General features: G+C 38.9%; 1 protein-coding gene across 1 annotated transcript; it reads left to right on the top strand.

The window, feature by feature from the left end:
- The first annotated feature begins 958 nt into the window (after positions 1–958).
- LOC125904262 (uncharacterized) lies at positions 959–5,802 on the top strand. The gene is made up of 4 exons (XM_049601571.1): positions 959–1,423; positions 2,506–3,888; positions 4,174–4,292; positions 4,584–5,802. The coding sequence occupies exons 1-3, from the start codon at positions 1,010–1,012 to the stop codon at positions 4,195–4,197; spliced, it is 1,821 nt and encodes a 606-aa protein (XP_049457528.1). The 5' UTR covers positions 959–1,009; the 3' UTR covers positions 4,198–4,292; positions 4,584–5,802.
- Positions 5,803–19,673: the final 13,871 nt, after the last annotated feature.

The raw sequence follows: 19,673 nt of genomic DNA, 5'->3' as shown, positions 1-19,673 counted from the left end.
TCTTTGGCTAAGCTAACGTTAGCCCAGACCATCGAGTCAAGCGGAGAAACAGCCTTCACGAGACATGACACTCTAATTCTTCGATGCATCGCATTTGTAAATAGCACGAATTACATCTAAGAAACCATACCACACTCGTTGGATGATAATTAAAAGACTATTTTTCTTACCGTTCTCTTGTTCTCTGAACACAACCCGCTAATCAGTATGGCCGCGGAATAAGCAAAAAATTACACGAAGAAGAAACTTCCGCTTGGGACTTTGCAACTTTCCGGTATAGACTAGATATATGGCGGCGCCCTAGTCGGCCATCTTGACTGCAGTTGGGTCCCTCTCCCAGAAACCCCCACCCTGCACTCAAGTCCCAAGTTCTTCTTTGATTTTTCAGTTCTAAACAATTCATAATGCTCTCTTCACCAAATGTGAAGCCATTATCACAGACTAATAGAATATTTTTTACAAAAAATAATGCTTTTTAAAATCTGTATTACAACAAGTTTGTTAAAACAAGTGCAACTGAACTTAATCTTAAAAAGTTAGGGCTTACATTGTTTTAACCATACCCTAGTTCTGACATATGGAATTGAAATTGTTAACCTAAAAGTCTTTCCACAGAATCCCTCGCTATCGGATCATCATCTGATTACTTTTGATTTCTTTTTACTCGATCACACGGCACTCAGCAACAGTTACTATACTAGATGTTTATCAGATAGTGCTGTCGCAAAATTTAAGGAGAAGATTACTCCGTCGTTAAATTCAATACCAAGTCCCTCAGTAACGGAGGTTTCCTGTACCGACTTTGACCGCTCCCGAATTGATCATTTTGTCTAGCCTGAGTGTCAGACGGAAGCAGGAGCTTCCGTCTGACATGGCTTCCATTGAAGGCGATTTACAAGGGGGAGGGAATTTGATTTTTTCCCTAACCAATCAGTACAGATCAACGACTCACCCAGAATCTGACGTCATTTGAAGTCGACACTCGTTTGCTAGTCAAAAACATGGAGGGATGTTAGCAGAGCAGTGGAGCGGTAAAGAAACCATGTCCAGTGAAATTGAAAAGACATGCCGTAGATGCCAAGTAAACCTAGTAGTGAAGGGGGTCATAACACATACAAAACTTTTATATAGATGCGCACAAGCGAACGAGAGGTTAGTAAGCGAACGTTTTAGAGATGTCGGCGTCGTCCTGCCATGTAGACCCGGCGTCTATTCTGGGAGGATTTGCATGAAATGTTTCAGACTGCTTGCCAGGGTTGAAGAATCCCAAAACATTTTAAAGAAATGGCAGTCTGAGCATAACGTGGTGGACGAAGAAGAAGACGAAGGCCAAAGCAGAGAGAAGAGGGACCGTGACACGCCAACGAAGACGCCAAGGAAAAAGAAGCTTTGTCTCCCGGCATCTCGTGTCAGCACGACAGAGGTAAACAACTAACACACGGCCACGCTTAAGTGTCATTAACCCAACATATTAATTTTACTGTAGTAACGTTAGCATTTACTCCCCATCATCTCATGTCCCTGATTAAATGTTGGGAGGTGGTTGTCACTTGGTAACTTTATTTCAGTTTATCAATTTACGATTATTTAAATGTATATAAATGAACATAACGACTGCCAGGACCCTGTTGAGCTTGAGTAAGAGGTGAGCACCTGTACTGTCTGCAGTCAAGTAGACATACTGTGTCAAGTGAATGGTACATTTGCTTGTCCAGATGACAAGCGCATCAAAAAGTTAATGTCAACCCCTGCACAGTGAACTAAGTCTTCCCATAATCAGTGCTGCTATAGCAAGGAGCACAAACCATTATTCTGTTTACTCTGCCACCCACTAGACCTGTTTTCACCTTGTGCTTGTCTTTTATGACTTGTTCTGCATCGTTTGCAGTATATATCATTTTTATAATGCCACACATTTGTTTAGTTATCTTTTTGACTAATTCAGCTGTTTAACTGATACATTATTTGTGTGAATATTACTATTATTATTATTATTATTATTGTTATTCCTCTAACTTTGTTTAAAGCCAATGGGAATTTGAGTTTGATAATTAGGAAAAGAGTAAATACATAGCACTGATCTCTAATGCCATAAATCTTTGTTTATGTAATTAATATAGACTCACTACTTGATGAAGTTAAAAGAAAAAGTTCATGTCTTAAAGTTCTGCCTCCCTCTCCCAAATTCCAATGCCTCATAACTGATTATTGATGTCCATGGGCCCCAGCCCTCTCCAATTATGTTATGACTATAACTTTATATGTATATTTATAGGCAGGGGTGTTGTGCTAAATACAGAGGCTTGTAGTTTACTCACCCAATTTAACTTAATTGATTGTTTAATACAGTAGATCTGAAAATTGATGGCTTAACTGTAAGCATCACGTCAAAGAGTTGGTTTAACTTAACAAGATTACCCCCAGATTATAGGATATTATCTTACTTTTGTTAAATAACTGTGACCATATGATCCTATCTCTCTTATTTTATTCCATCCTTTTTAGGTGTACATCAAATACCCCAGTAAGGTAAACCCAGAGAGGTACAGATGTGACGCTGACATCAGTGGCGTGATAAGTAATCTGGCAAAGGGCAACTTCACCACGGCAGCCAGACTGATGTTGCAGCATGAGAATCTCATAGACGTGCTCAAACCTGCAATGGAGACAGTTATTGACAAGGAGTGCCAGCGTCTTTGCCACCAAAGGGAGGGTTTCATGCTGTGGAAGAGTCCCCCAGAAGAACTGAGGAATTTCTCCTTACACAACCTTAGAAAGGATTTGGAACGGATGGCACCATTCATGTTCTCTCTGATCTGCACCATATCTGGAATGCAACACAACCATGCCTGTGCTGCTGCTGCCATTGCCCTTCGAGGGAGGGAGAACCGTCTTTCAGCCTTTTCGTACTACATCAACAGTGTACTGCAGTACGGTGGAGCCAAGAAATCAGTCTTCGAACGACTATGCAAGATGGGGATCACCACTACACATTCCAGGGCTGTCCTCAAACAACATGCCATGTCAACAATCTGTGGAGAAGAGCTACAAAAGATAAAAGCTCAAAAAGAATCACGTTCCACTACCACAGCACAGGAGAGCATAGGACAGCCGACTACTCCACATCTCAGTTTTCAGTGCGAGTTGTCAGAATCCCTGATGTCAGACCTGGGTATAGGTTTACTAGACATAAATGATGATGATGACATAACACCAACCCTCCTGATGTCTCCACCACAGCCTTCTGCCCCACCTGTGGTCTGTGAAGAGGGCGACACAGCAGCACCAACCCTCCTGAAGTCTCCTCCACAACCTTCTGCCCCACCTGTGGTCTGTGAAGAGGGCGACACAGCAGCACCAACCCTCCTGAAGTCTCCTCCACAACCTTCTGCCCCACCTGTGGTCTGTGAAGAGGGCGACACAGCAGCACCAACCCTCCTGATTTCTCCTCCACAAGCTTCTGCCCCACCTGTGGTCTGCGAAGAGGGTGACACAGCAGCACCAACCCTCCAAACTTCTACTCTTCAACACACAATACCACCCACTTATTCTGTCATATTTGACAATTTGGATTTCTTTGTACATGTACACCACCAAACAACTGACAACCCCAATAAATCAATTCACTGGACCCACCATGTTGTAGTGGAGGACAGAATCCCATTGCATCACCTCAGTGATGAAAAGCCAGTCACCAATCTGGAAAACTATGACCTTTCCAACTCTCTGCCTAATGTTGAAACCCAAAAAGTCCTGCGTAGGGACTTCATAGTTCTTGTCAGCAGGATTATCAGCAAACATCTTGCAGCATTCAAGCCTTTCTCCTCAGTGGTGGTTCGTCACATACCCCATCAGTATTCAGACCATATGTCGAAGCCATCCACCTCAGTAAGTTCAAATACATTACATATTCCCAACAAACTTGCCGGGTCAAAACCTTTAAATCTGTACAGTCCACCGAGTAATTGAGTCTATCAGGCAACCATCTTGCCTTGGTCCAGATGATAGACTCCACCCACTCCACTGCTTGGTGTAGTGTTGACAATTCAAGTTGACAATGCAGTCTATCACTCTAGTCATTATCAAACATTTAAAAAGCCCAAATAGAAAAAAATATAATAAAAATTTACCTCATGTCTTTCTCTCTCCTCACCCCTCACCCCCCCCCCCCAGCAATGCCAAGGCGGGACCACATAAGGCCTACAACCCTTATAAGGAGGTGGTCAAGAAAGACACAGCGGCACTACTTCTGGCAGCTACAATGGAGCAGTTGGGCCTGAAAAATGCCCATGGTAAAGAAAATAAAATTTTGATCTAATGTAAACAACATGCAAACACTGCAATCAGTGTCAGCAATATTGGATTACATGTTTATCAAACACTGCTTTCTTCATACATAAGGAAAATATTCCGAGGGAAAATAGTTACACGAAAGTCTGGTACAAAACACATTGTAAATGTATTATGGCTGAAGTGCCCCTTTAAATGAATCAAAATATGTCATTCATACCCATGTTAGTTTGTGTAATACCCACAAACATGCACAATACCTATGACACAATGTGTTTGACATATCTCCACAGATGTTCCAGATGGTCTGATACCTGAGGAGGTGTTACAGGGGACAGAGGAAGAGAAAAGGAGATGGCTGCACAAGATGGTTGCAGAGGTTATAGACTCTTTTGCTCTGTTTAAAGACCTTGATGTTGCAGATAGTGTTGGGCAGCCACCAGAAAAGACAAAGTTTCAATGTAGAGCAGCTGGTTGTAAGAAGATGTACAAATTCCCCAAGTCACGGTCAACACATGAGCAGAATAAACATGGCGTAACATATGATAACCCTATGACAGAGTCAAGTACTCAGAGAACCTCAAACTCAGACTATGTGAAGGAACACTCTGAAGCCAGGCTCAGGTTTGGGTTATTCTTAGCAGACATGCAGGATGCTATAAAGGAGGGGGATGGAGAAAGGCTCATGCTCCTGTACAGGGTGGCTTTGTTGTACTACAAGGTCTATGGGTACACTCACTATGCTTACAGTACACTGCTTCTCACAGTTCAGCTCAATGCCACCTTGTCTCCTCGGATGGCACATTCAGTGACATGGAACAGGTTTTTCAGTGGGAAGGGAGGAAAGGGAAGGAACATTCCTTTGGATCTTCACCTAGAGCAACTTAATAATTTCCTAAAGTCATTCTTAAAAGGTGTAGGTTCGAACCTGACTGACAGCACTGCCTTAAGGATCAGTAAGTACTTAGAGACCTACTGGACAAAGTTGACCAAGAAATAGGGATCTCATGTCCATCTGGTTATCACAAGAATAGCAGAGAAGATGAGGACATCTTAGTACTTGTTCAAGTATGCATGGAGACAGGGCTTTTCAGGAATTGCCCCGGTAGAGAGCACGCAGCTTTCCCGGCCTTCAAGAAAAATCTCTTCTCCAAGCTCAGTTACAGGGATTTGTGGCAATGGATGAGGAGCAAATTAAACAAATTTAGCATGGTGCACATCTAAGATGATACAAAGAAAATATTTTTGATTTATTTTTTGGGGTGGAAGCAAGTACTCCTGTACTGTAACTCAAGTACAAATTTAACAGGGCAACTTTCACTTGTAGTTGAGACACCCTGTCACAATACTTATATATTTCTTTTGATCTCTTGCAATCATGGGAATTTTCTTTCTGAAAAAAAGTACATAACCATAAAGATGAAAATGTGTATCTTGTCAGGAAAATGTTTGTTCATGTAGACTTATGTATCAATGCTTCTTATTTATTGAACACTGAATAAATGAAGCCATATCTACAGTACATTTCTTCTGTAATCATTTATTAAACTGCATATGTACATTCAGTATTGCTTTTAAACACTTTTGAAATCTTGAAGGGATCCAGGTCCAGACATTTTGAATCAACCACTTGTGGAATAGGGCTGGGCAAAATGGAAAAGAAATCAATTACATCAAATCACTGATATTGATATTTTGACAATATTGTATTGTGATCATATACATTTAACTGCTGTGGTGGACAGTAACAAAGTACATTTACTTTAGTACTGTTCTTAAGTAAAATGGAGTTGAATACTTTGTCCACCACAATGTAATTGAAATTTTTATATATCAAAAATAGCAAGTAGCAGATGTACAAGCTCAACTGTTTTGAGCTTGTACATCTGCTATTCTTTAAAACATTGATGTTACAAGCATAAAATTGGGCTTAGATTATTAAAACCTGGAAAAGACATGATATCCAAAATCCCAGACAATATGTAGTCTCATATCACAATACTGATATTGCCCAGCACTATTTTTAAACAACTTCTTTCTTAGTGTCAAGGCCAGGATAAAGTTTATCGTAAATGTGTCAAGAGTTGTCCCTGGGCATCTCAGTAACAATGAAATTACAATATTATGGGTGTAACAGTTCACCTCAGTCACGGTCTGTAGACCAGTCTGCATTGTCTAAATAAATGAAATATACAATATTAAATCTTTTTACAAATAAATGAGGGACACTTTAATTTTTCTTAAGCATCAGAGTCAGAGTTATCACCGAGCATCTCAGGAACCTCATCGCCATCATCATTGTCAAAGTAACCCATAAAATCAAGATCTGGCTCCGAGAAACACTCTTCCTGGAAGCTGACCTGATCTACAAGTATGTCATCAAAGACATCATCAATGATCTCTAATATCGCTTCGGCATGCTGCAGTTTAAAAACTGGAATGTTGTCCATAATGTACCTAATGTCAAATATGTACTGACATTGTTCTACAACAGCCTCAATCAATTCAATACTGAAACCAGTGCATGCTGACTTGTCAGTGTATAGACATGTGTCTTTGACTAGTGTTGATCTGAAGTCCTCCAACAAGTCCCTGATCAACATTCTGTCAGATAGCTCTACCTGTCTACACTTTGTAGGACTGGAAATCACTTCTTTGGGTGTTTCATAGATGGATCGAGGCACTGCACATTCCCCTGAGTCACAGGTACAACTTGAATGACAATATGTACAACACAAATGACCTGGCTCAATGTTGGTTGGGTTGCTTTCAAAGTAGCCATACAGTTTTTTTCGAATGCATCCCTGTTTGTGAGTTACAAGTTCTCTGACTGATTTGTCCACATGAACATACTGTTTGGTGTGATAAAGTACTGCATGTGCATTACAACCATTTCTGCCTGCTCTGCCTATTTGCTGGACAAGGTCCTCTACATCTTCCGGGGCACCAAACATCACAACGTGAAATATTTGGAAAGTTCAAACCCATCCCTAAAGAAGTTGTAGCAACAACCACTCGACAGTTTCCATCACCATTAAAAGATGATACTACTCATTTTTTGTTTGTTTCCAGCGTATTACTGTGGAATATTTCTATTATAAGGTTATCTGGCTGTGTGTCTTTGTCAACCCAAGCATTGTCTCCAGGCTCTTTTCTAAGATAACCATACACTTTACCAATGGCTTTTAATGTCCGGCAGTAAATGATGATGGGTGACACTGACAGTCCTTTATCCAGCACTTCCTTTACCACCCAATGAAGGCACTTCAGGTTGGTGGTTGCTGGCACATGACAAATACCTAATCTGATATTTGGGCGATTTGGGCTAACAGTCACTTCTGTTACTCTCTTCATGTTGAGTTTGTCTGTCACATGGCGCCGGGACTCCAAATCAGCAGATGCCGTTAATGCCAGCACAGGTGTACCTGACAACACATCAGAAAATAATTAATTATGTTTTAGCCTACAACTCCAGTGTTTTATAATACAAATATCTTGGTCCACAGGGGCTAAATTAATGTAGATTTGTCCATTAATCGTGTGCACATGCAATATGCATGCACAGGAGGTCCATGTGGTGTGACCACATGTAATTCAACACAACATGGCCCTCCGTGCACACGTTGCATTGTGCACAGAACACAACAAGGCTGTTGTTTCTTACTAGACAGTAGATAAGGAGATAAACAGTATTATTTGTCTAATATAGAGACTATGTAGATAGAGACATCTGGATTAGGATTTGGTAAGAGACCATAGTTCTTCAAGTCTTCCAAAGCTTTCTCGGAAAGCTGGACGCCCATCCTTGCCCTCTCCCCTTTAGCACATAAAAACAAGCAGTAGTAAGTCTATATCTATATATCTATATGGGCTTTGACTGGTAGATAACAAAATTGTACATTGTGTGGAAAATTGAACATTTGACATTGTTAGATATTTTTAACCACTTAAACCAGATTATTTAAAACTCCCCATGGTACTTACCATTTGTATGTCATATGGACTTTGTCCACAACGATGCCGAACAGCTTCTCTCTGTAGATTTCGGAGCTTAGCATGTTCCTCCACTTATCGTTGAGTATCCATGCCTCGGGGGTGCCGAAAACAAGCGAACATTGCCCGTTTAAGATGTTTTTTGTTTTTTTTTTTTTTTTTCTTCTTTATTAACGAGTCTTCAATCGAAACAAGTATACAGTACAGTAGCCAGGGGGTGGGCTATTACATAAATACAGAGAATAAGGTGCACAAATTATATGTTCTCATCGCTTTCTTGTTATTAGAGTCACAAATGCTTTGCAGGTACTGTTCCATTTCCTTTTGGAACACCACAAAACAGGGTTTGGAATGACTAAATTTAGCTCTGTGTATATGATATTTTCCTAATAATATTAACAAATTTATAATATACAGTTCATTCTGTTTCATACTCTTGACATCATAGATTCCAAAAAAAATATTCTTACAAAATAAAGAGAAATCTGGGACAAGCTTCAATGAGATGTACCATATTACTTCTTTCCAGAAGGTGGCAGTAAAGTGACAATGCCAAAACAGGTGAAACACAGTTTCAGGTTCAGAGTCACAGAAAGAACAGTTCACACATAAATCCTTCTTAAATTTTAACAAATTCTGTTTGGCAGGGTAGTATCTATGGATTATCTTGTAGGATATTTCTCTCACTTTATTTGTAATTAAGTATTTGTAGGGAGATTCCATATCTGGGTCCAGTTCAAATCATTAACAATATTAGACCAGTATTGCATGACATATGGGGTAGAGGTGTTATCAGATTGAAACAGTGATCTAATAAGATAATTCCTTTTTTTAGGTGTAACGGAGAAACACATATGCCCCACTGTCGTTAAAATTGGGTCTAAAGGAGGACAAACTGGATTTCCAGCACCTCTTAACAGAGTTAGGATACCAGAGGAACAGCATCCATTACAATTGCAAAGTCTTTTGGGGTAACAGGAATACCATATTTTATGAGAAATTCTGTATAATTTAGCAAATTCCCATTATCGTTGAGCAGTTGGGTGACTAAAATTATGTTCTTATCAAACCATGAATTAAGGAACAGAGATTTATTTTTGTATTTGATATGTTGATTGTTCCAGATAAAACATCTATGTGGAGAGAAATTATGTTTATAGATTAACGACCATGCCAACAGCATTTGTTTATGAAAGTTAGATAAAATAAGAGGAAGTCTTTCTATTTTATAGTCACATAATAACACATACTCAAGGCCACCAATGGTAGAGAAAACAAACTTGGGTATAAAATTCCAAATGGATGTAGGATTATGTAAGAACTGCTTTATCCAGTTAATTTTAAAAGTGTTATTCAATGTAGTAAAGTCAAGAAAATTTAACCCACCAGAATCATAAGTGTTCATAATAACCGATTTTTTCACATAATGCGTCTTGTTTTTCCAGATGAAATTAAATAACAGCTTATCAATGGCACTACAAATTTGCTTATCAACAGATAGGGGAATAGCTGCATAAGTAAGACGAGACAGTCCTTCTGCTTTTGTTAACAGTATTCGACCTTTCAAGGATAAATCCCTTTGAAGCCATTGGTTTAGCTTTTTCCTTGTCTTATCAATTATCAGATCAAAATTTTCAGAGCACCTGTCTGTCTGACTTTTAACAATGGTGATTCCAAGGTAAGTGACCTTGTTTTTGACAGATATGTTGTAAACCAATGACTCGTCACAGTTCTTAAGAGGAAACAAATCACATTTCTTCAAGTTTAAGCGGAGTCCAGAGGCTGCAGAGAACAAGCCTATTGTATGGATAGCAATGGGAACTTGAGAAGCATTTTTTAAGAATAATGTGGTATCATCAGCCAGCTGACTAATTATAATTTCTCTGTCTGCAATAAAGATTCCTTTTAGCGAGCTATTTTTGATGTGTGTAGAAAGTAGTTGAGTGCATAAAATAAATAGATAAGGGGATGCGGGACAACCCTGTCGGATGCCCCGCTGTAAACTGAATCTTGGGGAAGTCCCGCTTTTTAGCCTAAGGGAGCTGTTACCATTAGCGTACAAAGTTTTAACAGCTTTAAAGAAAAAAATCACCCGTTTAAGATGTCTCCGTCGTCGTGCACGCCCAGCTGCATCGCCGTTAAATGCAATTTAGCAGCTTCCTTTATTTGGTCCTCCATTAACACGAGTAGTGGCGAAATAATGACCAATAACCGCTTCGTCAGGCCCATCTCCTCGAGTACCAAAGGGACGAGTTGGTATATTAAACTCTTCCCGAATCCAGTGGGGAGAACACAAAAAACATCTCGCTTTTGAATGAATGCCTTCAAAGCAGAGCGTTGTTCGGATTTCAAAGTTATTTTCATTTTCAATCTAGTTAGAACTGCCTCGATAGCATCGTAAATGTACTGGTCTGTAGCGGTCGCCATTGTTGCTATCCTCACCAGTTACCATAGTTACCCAGCGGCGCACAGCTTGACGTCAGCGTGGCGCTGATTGGATAATCGCTACACCCGTCCCGAACCCGGCGTTCATTGGTCCGTCCATCGTTTGGACGAGATAAATCGCAAATTCATTGCAGCATGCCAGACCAGAGAGACAAGCCTACTCAGTTGAGTGGGCGGGTCTATGGTCTGGAACCAGGCTACATTTTGTCGATAGCGCCGTAGGCTCACTGCGAACAACACTTGACTCTGTAGCTCCTCTTAAAAAGAAGTTAAAAAAGCAAAGAAAGTTCGCTCCTTGGTATAACTCTCAAACCCGTAAGTTAAAACAAATATCGCGAAAATTCGAAAGGAATTGGCGATTAACCAAGCTGGAAGAATCTCGTTTAATCTGGACAGACAGTCTCAAAACTTATAAGAGGGGCCTCCGCAATGCCAGAGCAAACTATTACTCAGCATTAATAGAAGACAATAAGAACAACCCCAGGTTTCTTTTCAGCACTGTAGTCAGGCTGACTGAGAGTCAAAGCCCTATTGAGCCTTGTATTCCTTTAGCCCTTCGCAGTAATGATTTTATGACCTTTTTTAATGACAAAATTCTAACTATTAGAGGCAAAATTCATGACCTCCTGTCCTCAGATAGTACCTATCTAACCTCAAACACAGCTGTAAAACCTAATATATATTTTGATTGCTTCTCCCCAATTTCTCTTCAAGAATTGACCGCATTGATTTCTTCAATCTAAATCATCAACGTGTCTCTTAGACCCCATCCCAACTAGGCTACTTAAGGAGGTCTTTCCTTTAGTTAACACTCATATATTAGATATGATCAATATATCCTTATTAACAGGCTATGTACCACCGTCTTTTAAGGTAGCTGTAATTAAACCTCTACTAAAAAAGCCCACCCTGGATCCAGAGGTGTTAGCCAACTATAGACCAATATCTAATCTTCCCTTTATGTCAAAGATCCTTGAGAAAGTAGTCGCAGACCAGCTGTGTGATTTTTTCCATGATAATAATTTATTTGAGGAATTTCAGTCAGGATTTAGAGTGCATCATAGCACTGAGACAGCACTAGTTAAAATTACAAATGACCTTCTGATTGCTTCAGACAAAGGACTTGTCTCTGTACTTGTTTTATTAGATCTTAGTGCGGCGTTTGACACTATTAACCATCAAATTCTACTACAGAGACTGGAACACTTAATTGGCCTAAAAGGTTCTGCACTGAGCTGGTTTAAATCAAGCAAGGTTCTGTGCTCGGACCAATCCTATTTACTCTATATATGCTTCCTTTAGGTAACATCATTAGAAATCACTCTGTAAATTTCCATTGTTATGCGGATGATACACAGCTGTATTTATCGATGAAGCCAGAAGAAAGTAATCAATTAACTAAACTCCATAACTGCCTTAAAGACATAAAAACCAATTTCCTGATGTTAAATTCAGACAAAACTGAAGTTATTGTTCTTGGCCCCAAACAACTCAGAGACTCTTTATCTGATGACATAGTTTCTCTAGATGGCATTGCTCTGGCCTCTAGCACTACCGTAAGAAACCTCGGAGTAATATTTGATCAAGATTTGTCTTTTAATTCTCATTTAAAACAAACCTCACGGACTGCATTTTTTCATCTGCATAATATTGCGAAAATTAGGCCTACCCTGACCCGAAAAGATGCAGAAAAATTGGTCCACGCTTTTGTTACCTCTAGGCTGGATTACTGTAACTCCCTATTATCAGGTAGCTCTAGTAAGTCCTTAAAAACTCTCCAGCTAATTCAGAATGCAGCAGCACGTGTACTAACAGGAACTAAGAAACGAGATCATATTTCTCCTGTTTTAGCTTCGCTGCACTGGCTCCCTGTGAAATCCAGAACTGAATTTAAAATCCTACTGTTAACTTATAAAGCTCTAAATGGTCAGGCTCCGTCATATCTTAGAGAGCTCATAGTGCCATATTATCCCTCCAGAACACTGCGCTCTGAGAATGCAGGGTTACTCGTGATCCCTAAAGTCTCCAAAAGTAGATCAGGAGCCAGAGCCTTTAGCTATCAGGCTCCTCTCCTGTGGAATCATCTTCCTGTTACGGTCCGGGAGGCAGACACCGTCTCCACATTTAAGACTAAACTTAAGACTTTCCTCTTTGATAAAGCTTATAGTTAGGGCTGGCTCAGGCTTGCCCTGTACCAGCCCCTAGTTAGGCTGACTTAGGCCTAGTCTGCCGGAGGACCTCCCTATAATACACCGGGCCCCTTCTCTCCTTCTCTCTCTGTCTCTCTCTCTCTCTCGTATTCTATTACTGCATCTTGCTAACTCGGCCATTCTGGATGTCACTAACTCTCTTACAGTTAACATGTTTCTCTTACAGTTTACATGTCCGTGAAATAATGCTTCAAATACAGAAGATCTATACAATCAGCACAATTTCAAGATTAGAGTTACCAGTTCAGTATCTGACCAAATCTCTCCCCTTCTGTTCCTGAGATATGAGTTCAACAAATTTATTAATGGATAGCCCCTTGAGATGAACCATCTCGTTTTCAAGGGGGTCCAACATAGAACATACAATACAATACAACAACACATTCACATACAGCATGCATAATGTTCTCAATTACCAACCAACCCGCACATCATTCCTGTAAACCCACAGTACCCACACAGAATGAGTAAAAATAAATACCACAAAGCATATCATGTAGTGCCAGTCATAATGATATTAGTGTTGACATTAATAATAATGACAATAATAATAATAATAGTGATAATAATAATAATATACATCATTATACCATACATTATACATAAATACTTATACAATAATAATAGCAATGTTAATAATACGGGTAAAGAGGACATTACCATTAAAAGCAGTTGCATGATGTTTTGAGAAAATAAAATAGTGAGTTCTTAAAAATGTGAGATGAATTGATTGTTCGTATATTGTTAGGTAGAATATTCCAGTCCAATGGAGCTCTAAATTTGAAAGCACATCTGCTGAATTCTTTATTAGTTTTAGGAACAAAGAAAAATGGTTGCTGGGTGTGTCTGAGAGGATATGGAGATGTGAATGGGATTAAATATTGTTTTAAATAAGGGGGAGCGTTGAAATGAATACATTTGAGAATAACTTGGAACCAATGGTAATGTCTTCTTGTGTTGAGTGGTAACCAGTTCAAAGAGTCATACATGGAGCAGTGATGTGTTCGATATGGGCACCTTAAATCAAGAAATGTTGCACCAGTGAGTTTGCCATTTTCAGAAGCAGTAAAGACATCGTTGGTGAACTTTAACAGAGCTGTAGTTGTTGAGAAACTGGGTCTGAAACCAGACTGGCATGGAGATAAAATATTGTAGTTCGTAATATAGTGTGATAATTGATTGAATATTAATCTTAGCTATAGAGCTGATAATAGAAATTGGATGGTAATAATTACTGATATCATGTAGGTCTCCTCCCTTATGGAGTGGAGTGACAGTGGCACATTTCCAGGCAGAAGGGATGGCAGAAGTTGATAATGAGAGGTTTAACAGATCACAGTGGGTACATCAGAATATTTGCTGCTAGCTTGATAAATTTAATCTCATTGCCTTCTGGTCCAGGTCCACAGTCATCCTTTAGTTCATTAATTACACATTGAACTTCAACAGGTAATATTTTATGAAAAGAAAAGGAACTATTACTGGTAGAGTTAATAGAGGAAACACATGTTATAGATGGGTCAAACACATAAGAGCTACCCACAGATGTAAAATGCTGGTTAAAAATGTTTGAAATAACTAATGGGTCCTGAATGATGTTATTATTTAAACAAAGCTGGGTACTGGTGCTTTTGTTTGACTTGTTGAGGATATTATTCATATTTTTCCAGAACTGTTTTGGGTTATGCATATTTTCAGATAGCTGATTTTTATAGAAGTCTGATTTAGCATTACGTGTTTTTGTCTCAAATAAATTCCTTAATGATCTATATTTTTCCCAGTCAGCAGCATCCTTAGTTTCTCTGTAGCTTTATCCCGTTGTTTAAAAAGATTAATCAGATCAGAACTGATCCAGGGTAAATGTTGACCTTTGACCTTAATTTCTTTCCATGGGGCGTGTTTATCAATAACATGTGAGTTCAGAAAAAAAATAATTTCAGGTGTCTTCAATATATGGTTTAAGTAGAAATCTGTTCCAGTTTATTGCAATCAAATCATGTATGAAATTATCAAAATGATATTCTTACTTTGTCTTACTTTAATGCATTTTGGAGGAAGGCGAGGAGATTTCATTTTCCATACACAGAAGATGGTTGAGTGATCACTGAAGCAGAGAACGCCACATTTAATAATTCTGTGAGGGTGGGTAACGAGAATCCAGTCTAGTAATGATTTAGATCTGGTGTTAACTCTGGTGGGCTCATTGATCAGCTGAGTTAAATGTTTTGAGTAGGTTTTTGTCATTAGATGAAGAGCAATCAAGCTAGTTACAGTTGAAGTCACCTAGGATGATCATTTCATGCGGGTGTTCAAATGAGGTAAAAGTGGATAAAATACATTTGGCTGAGTCAGGATGGACAAGTGGAGGTCTGTAAATACTACCTATGATAAGATGTTTATTTTCATGAAGTTTTAACTCAACAAAAAGACATTCAAAGAAAGATCGGAGTACTTTAGGAGTGGCAGTTTCAGAAATGAAGTGCAAAGAAACATAAATAGCCACACCTCCTCCTCTAGTGCCCCTGTCTGCTCTGTATAGCATGTAATTATCTAGTTTGATCTCATTATCACTAATTTTGCTATGCAGCCATTTTTCTGAAAAGGTTCGTACGTACATGACGTTGAGTAATGGCCAGAAAAGTGTTTTATGCAGAACATTATGATGTCACAGTAAAGCTGACCTTTGACCTTTTGGATATGAAATGTCATCACTTTTGATTGGTGGCACACTTTTTAAATAACATGCTTATTAATCTTTGGGCCTGGGGGAAGATATCAAGTATTTTCAAGTCAAAAGACTCTGATCTTAAAGTCCAAATCGAGTTGCAAGTCTTAATTGATTTTGTCGAGTCTAAAGTCATCAAATTTCTGACTCAAGTCTGAGTCATGTGACTTGAGTCCACACCTCTACTCTCAGTGCATGTTACTTCTTGTATCTCTATTTTAACCTATCCAATAACAATGAAAAGTGACCAAAAAAATCACAATATATTTCAACCCGCTGCTTCCATGGAACAGCTGGGTTGTGATGGCACCTTGAAATAAGCTAAACCTCAAAGACTTTTGGAAGTGTAGGTTTGGAAAGGATTTAGTGCTATATCAGAGGATTCCATACAAATAAGCATTGTGACTCTTTTTTAAAGACATCTTAATTCATTCTTTATAAAATAATCCCTCTATTGATGTTTGATTCTGTGACTGGATTTCTGCGTTTCTCAAAGGAATAGATTTTTGCTATATCACAAAAGCAGAAATAGAAAGATCGCAAGAAGCAGTGAAAGCAGTGAAGAAGTGTGTTTAGTTTAAGAATTGAGATTGGTTAACACAACGTGTGTGTTAGCATTTCTCATCTTTATCTGAGGTGAGTTCAGGTGTTCGTGAGCTGCTGCATTGTGCCTCACTTTAAACCAGGAAGTTGCATCCTATTCAAGCCGGCCGGCCAATAGCAGTATGGGTGTGGAGAGAGTAAGTGTGTTAGATCCGTGTTATCAGGGTGGGGCTGAGTGCAGCTGGTGAATGTAAAGTGCTAATAGGAGCGGCCTTTTAACCCTGCCCTTTAGTTCAAATATTGACCATGGTGCTGTGACAACACACAGCGGTGGCAAATGAAAGCCGGTACAGACAGAGCGGGGGTTAAGGACACCTCAGCACTAAAATGCTCCGACATCCTGGTTACAAGCCAGCATCACAACACACAGCATCATAAACAATTATTTATATAGTACTTTGGGACATTTGGTTCATTAAGCTTTTTACTGAAGGGATGCAATGAGTGTAATAGAGAAAACAGTATGAGCAAACAGCTTCACAGAGGAATATCACAGAAATAAAAAGACACCAAATCAGATCAAATATGATAGAACGTGATATCTAATCATAAAGTCATATAAAAGCAGAAAACAGGATAAATACACTCCACAGTCTTTCCATTTGACGTGGCAGTTTGATGTAGCCATAAGAAAAACAGTATGACACAAGACCCTCTTACAAGATTTCTTCCAGGAGCTGTCAGACACATCTCATGTTCTTTATCAGTAGACTTGAACAACAGTGAATGAATCTACTAACAGCTATAGTGTGCATCTTAATGACCTTATCTTCTTCCTCGGTAGTTGTTAAAACACATCAGTGAGCCACACTGTGTCACTGGCTGATATATACCTTCATTACCATGAAAACACACAGTTAATTTTGGCTCAGTCTCATATACACCGTTCTGCTGAAACAAATACTCACTACAGCACCAAATGTGGATTGATCCACTGCTGAAAATAGTTGCTTCTATTACCTTCTGTTTATTAGATAAAAGCTACAGTTAGCAGCTATTTGAGGAATTAACTGGACCCCAAATGCCATGTCTTCAGGAGCCAGTGGGTAGGACCTGGGAGCCGCACAAGTCACATTCACACATTCACACACTGGGGTTACCATACAAGGTGCCATCTGATAAACAGTTTTTAACACATTAACACACCAATGGAACAGCCATCTGGAGCAATTTGGGGTTCAGTATCTTGCCCAAGGATACTTCAACATGTAGAGAGGAGGAGCCGGGGATCGAACCATCGATCTTCCAATTAGTGGACGACCAGTTCTACCTACTGACATTGACAAACATAGAATAATGCAAGCCTTATCCTACAATAAAGGCAAACAGATATCCAAAATGTAAAGTAAAAATAACGTATGATTTGATATAGCTTCTTTCAGTCCCTGTGAGCTCTGGGTCCTTTCAGAAAAGGAACTTGTGGCAGAATGACTGCTGAGAGGAAGCAAAGGTGCCCTGACAAAATTGAAATCTGACATTTAAATGTTATAATTGGAGGCAGTGGCATGCTACACATCACATACTAGAATGTGGATTACAAATCAGAATGTTTTACTCACAGAGTTATGTGTACATACATCTACAAATATATGTACAAAAGTGAGTACATTTAAATGTAAATAATATTCATTTTAGGAAGCTTATAGAGGGCCATACATACATGCCAACCTTAGCTTGCTAGTAAACCTGATATGCACATACATATATACATCACATAGATATAAAAGAAATAGATCTAACTTTTCCTGATGACATTGCTAGAAGTTGAGAGAGTAAGCAGAGTGACACACAGTGTCAAGAGCCTGGCCCTTGTTAGCTCACTCACTCTTCCTGTAGGTAAAAGTGTCTCATTGATGTATGTGACAGGGCTATCCTGTCCATCAGCAGCTACTTTCAACAGAAGATTATTTTTTCTGCATCTTCATCTTCATTGGACAATCCATAGCAGGTTGTGAAATACAGGGAGAAAAGGGGTCCCCTGCTGGACATTGTGGTTCTATGGAATGTGCTGTAACCATTCAGCTTCAGCACAACACTCTGTTCATTGTTACCTTTTTCATGAAGTGAAATTCCTTAAAATGCTTAGTTTGTTACACACATGGAAAACCTCTCCAAGAATAACCCAAAGTCTTACTTATCATTCTTACAATATTTATTAATCTTTAGAATTGTTAAAATTGCAGTTGTGTGCTGAGATTATGGTCATTTCCATGGTCTTGATTTTTTATGACGATTTTTTTTTTGAAGAGTAACTTAACACTAGGTCAACTTTTTTGAGTTAGTAAATTACATGTACATGTACTTTGTTACCCTACTGATCCTGGTCCCATTCCATAGTGTTTACTGCAACAGAAGGTATTTTCTGTTTACATAGAATAGCCTTTAATTCTGTCATCTAGATCCGCCAAAAATCAGGGAAAATCTATGATGAAACTTAAGACGCTCATATGACATGACATATAAATACAGCACTCAACTGTGTGGACAGTATGCAGTATGGAAAGACTGAGTAGCAGTGGTAGAAAAAAATGCTACTGCAGCAGAAACACTATCTCTTCTACTTTCTAATAAAGTGCACTTTAAAAAGGGTTTACAAGTGAATAACAAGACGATCTGATCTCAAGGACCATTTAGTAGCTCCATTGAGTCACATCCAGATGAGTGCAGATGAGAGTGGCCCAGTTGTCACAGAAATATAGAGGTTCAAATTTCCATGTTTTTAAGCACTTTAAGAACCTCAATTTTTATATCAGTTAGTGGTATTATACACAGTAATTAATAAGAACACCTTTTGGGTTTCCAGGTTGTGAAAAATCTCTGGCTGGTGAGTTATTAATTGTCAAGGCATAAATAAAGTCATTAATAAATAGGAATGACAATCTCACTTGCTAATATGCCATAAAGTCTGCAGTTATAAAGTTCAGTAAGTTGTTAATAAGCTATCAAGTCTGTGGTTACAAAGTTTATTAAGTCGTAGGGTGCCCAACAGCTCAATGGGTAGAGCAGGCATTCCATGTACAAAGGCAATGTCCTTACTGCAGCAGCCATAGGAGCATATCATTCAACCAACAAAATTTAGTAAGTCATTAATAAGCCACCAGGTCTGTGGTTATAAAGTTGAATATGTTAATAAGCCATCAGGTCTGCGGTTACAGAGTTTAGTGAGTTGGTAATAAGCCATCAGGACTACAGTTTAAGGGTTAAGTCAGTCTGTAACAAGCCATCAGATCTATGATTGTATTGCCACCTTAGCTGGTTTTTTTTTCACTACTTAAAAAAACCCCACAAAGTCATTAACAAAAGGTCAGAGGTTATTAACTTTTTTAAGCTGACAACTGAAGTTAGTAAATCATTTGTTGATAAACTCATTATTCAAAAATCTATTTAATCTGCAGTTGTAAATATTT

This window comes from Epinephelus fuscoguttatus, linkage group LG17 (assembly GCF_011397635.1).
Source record: "Epinephelus fuscoguttatus linkage group LG17, E.fuscoguttatus.final_Chr_v1".
Taxonomy (NCBI): Eukaryota; Metazoa; Chordata; class Actinopteri; order Perciformes; family Serranidae; genus Epinephelus; species Epinephelus fuscoguttatus.
The sequence above is the reverse complement of the archived record's forward strand: the minus strand, read 5'-3'. Positions and strand labels throughout refer to the sequence as shown.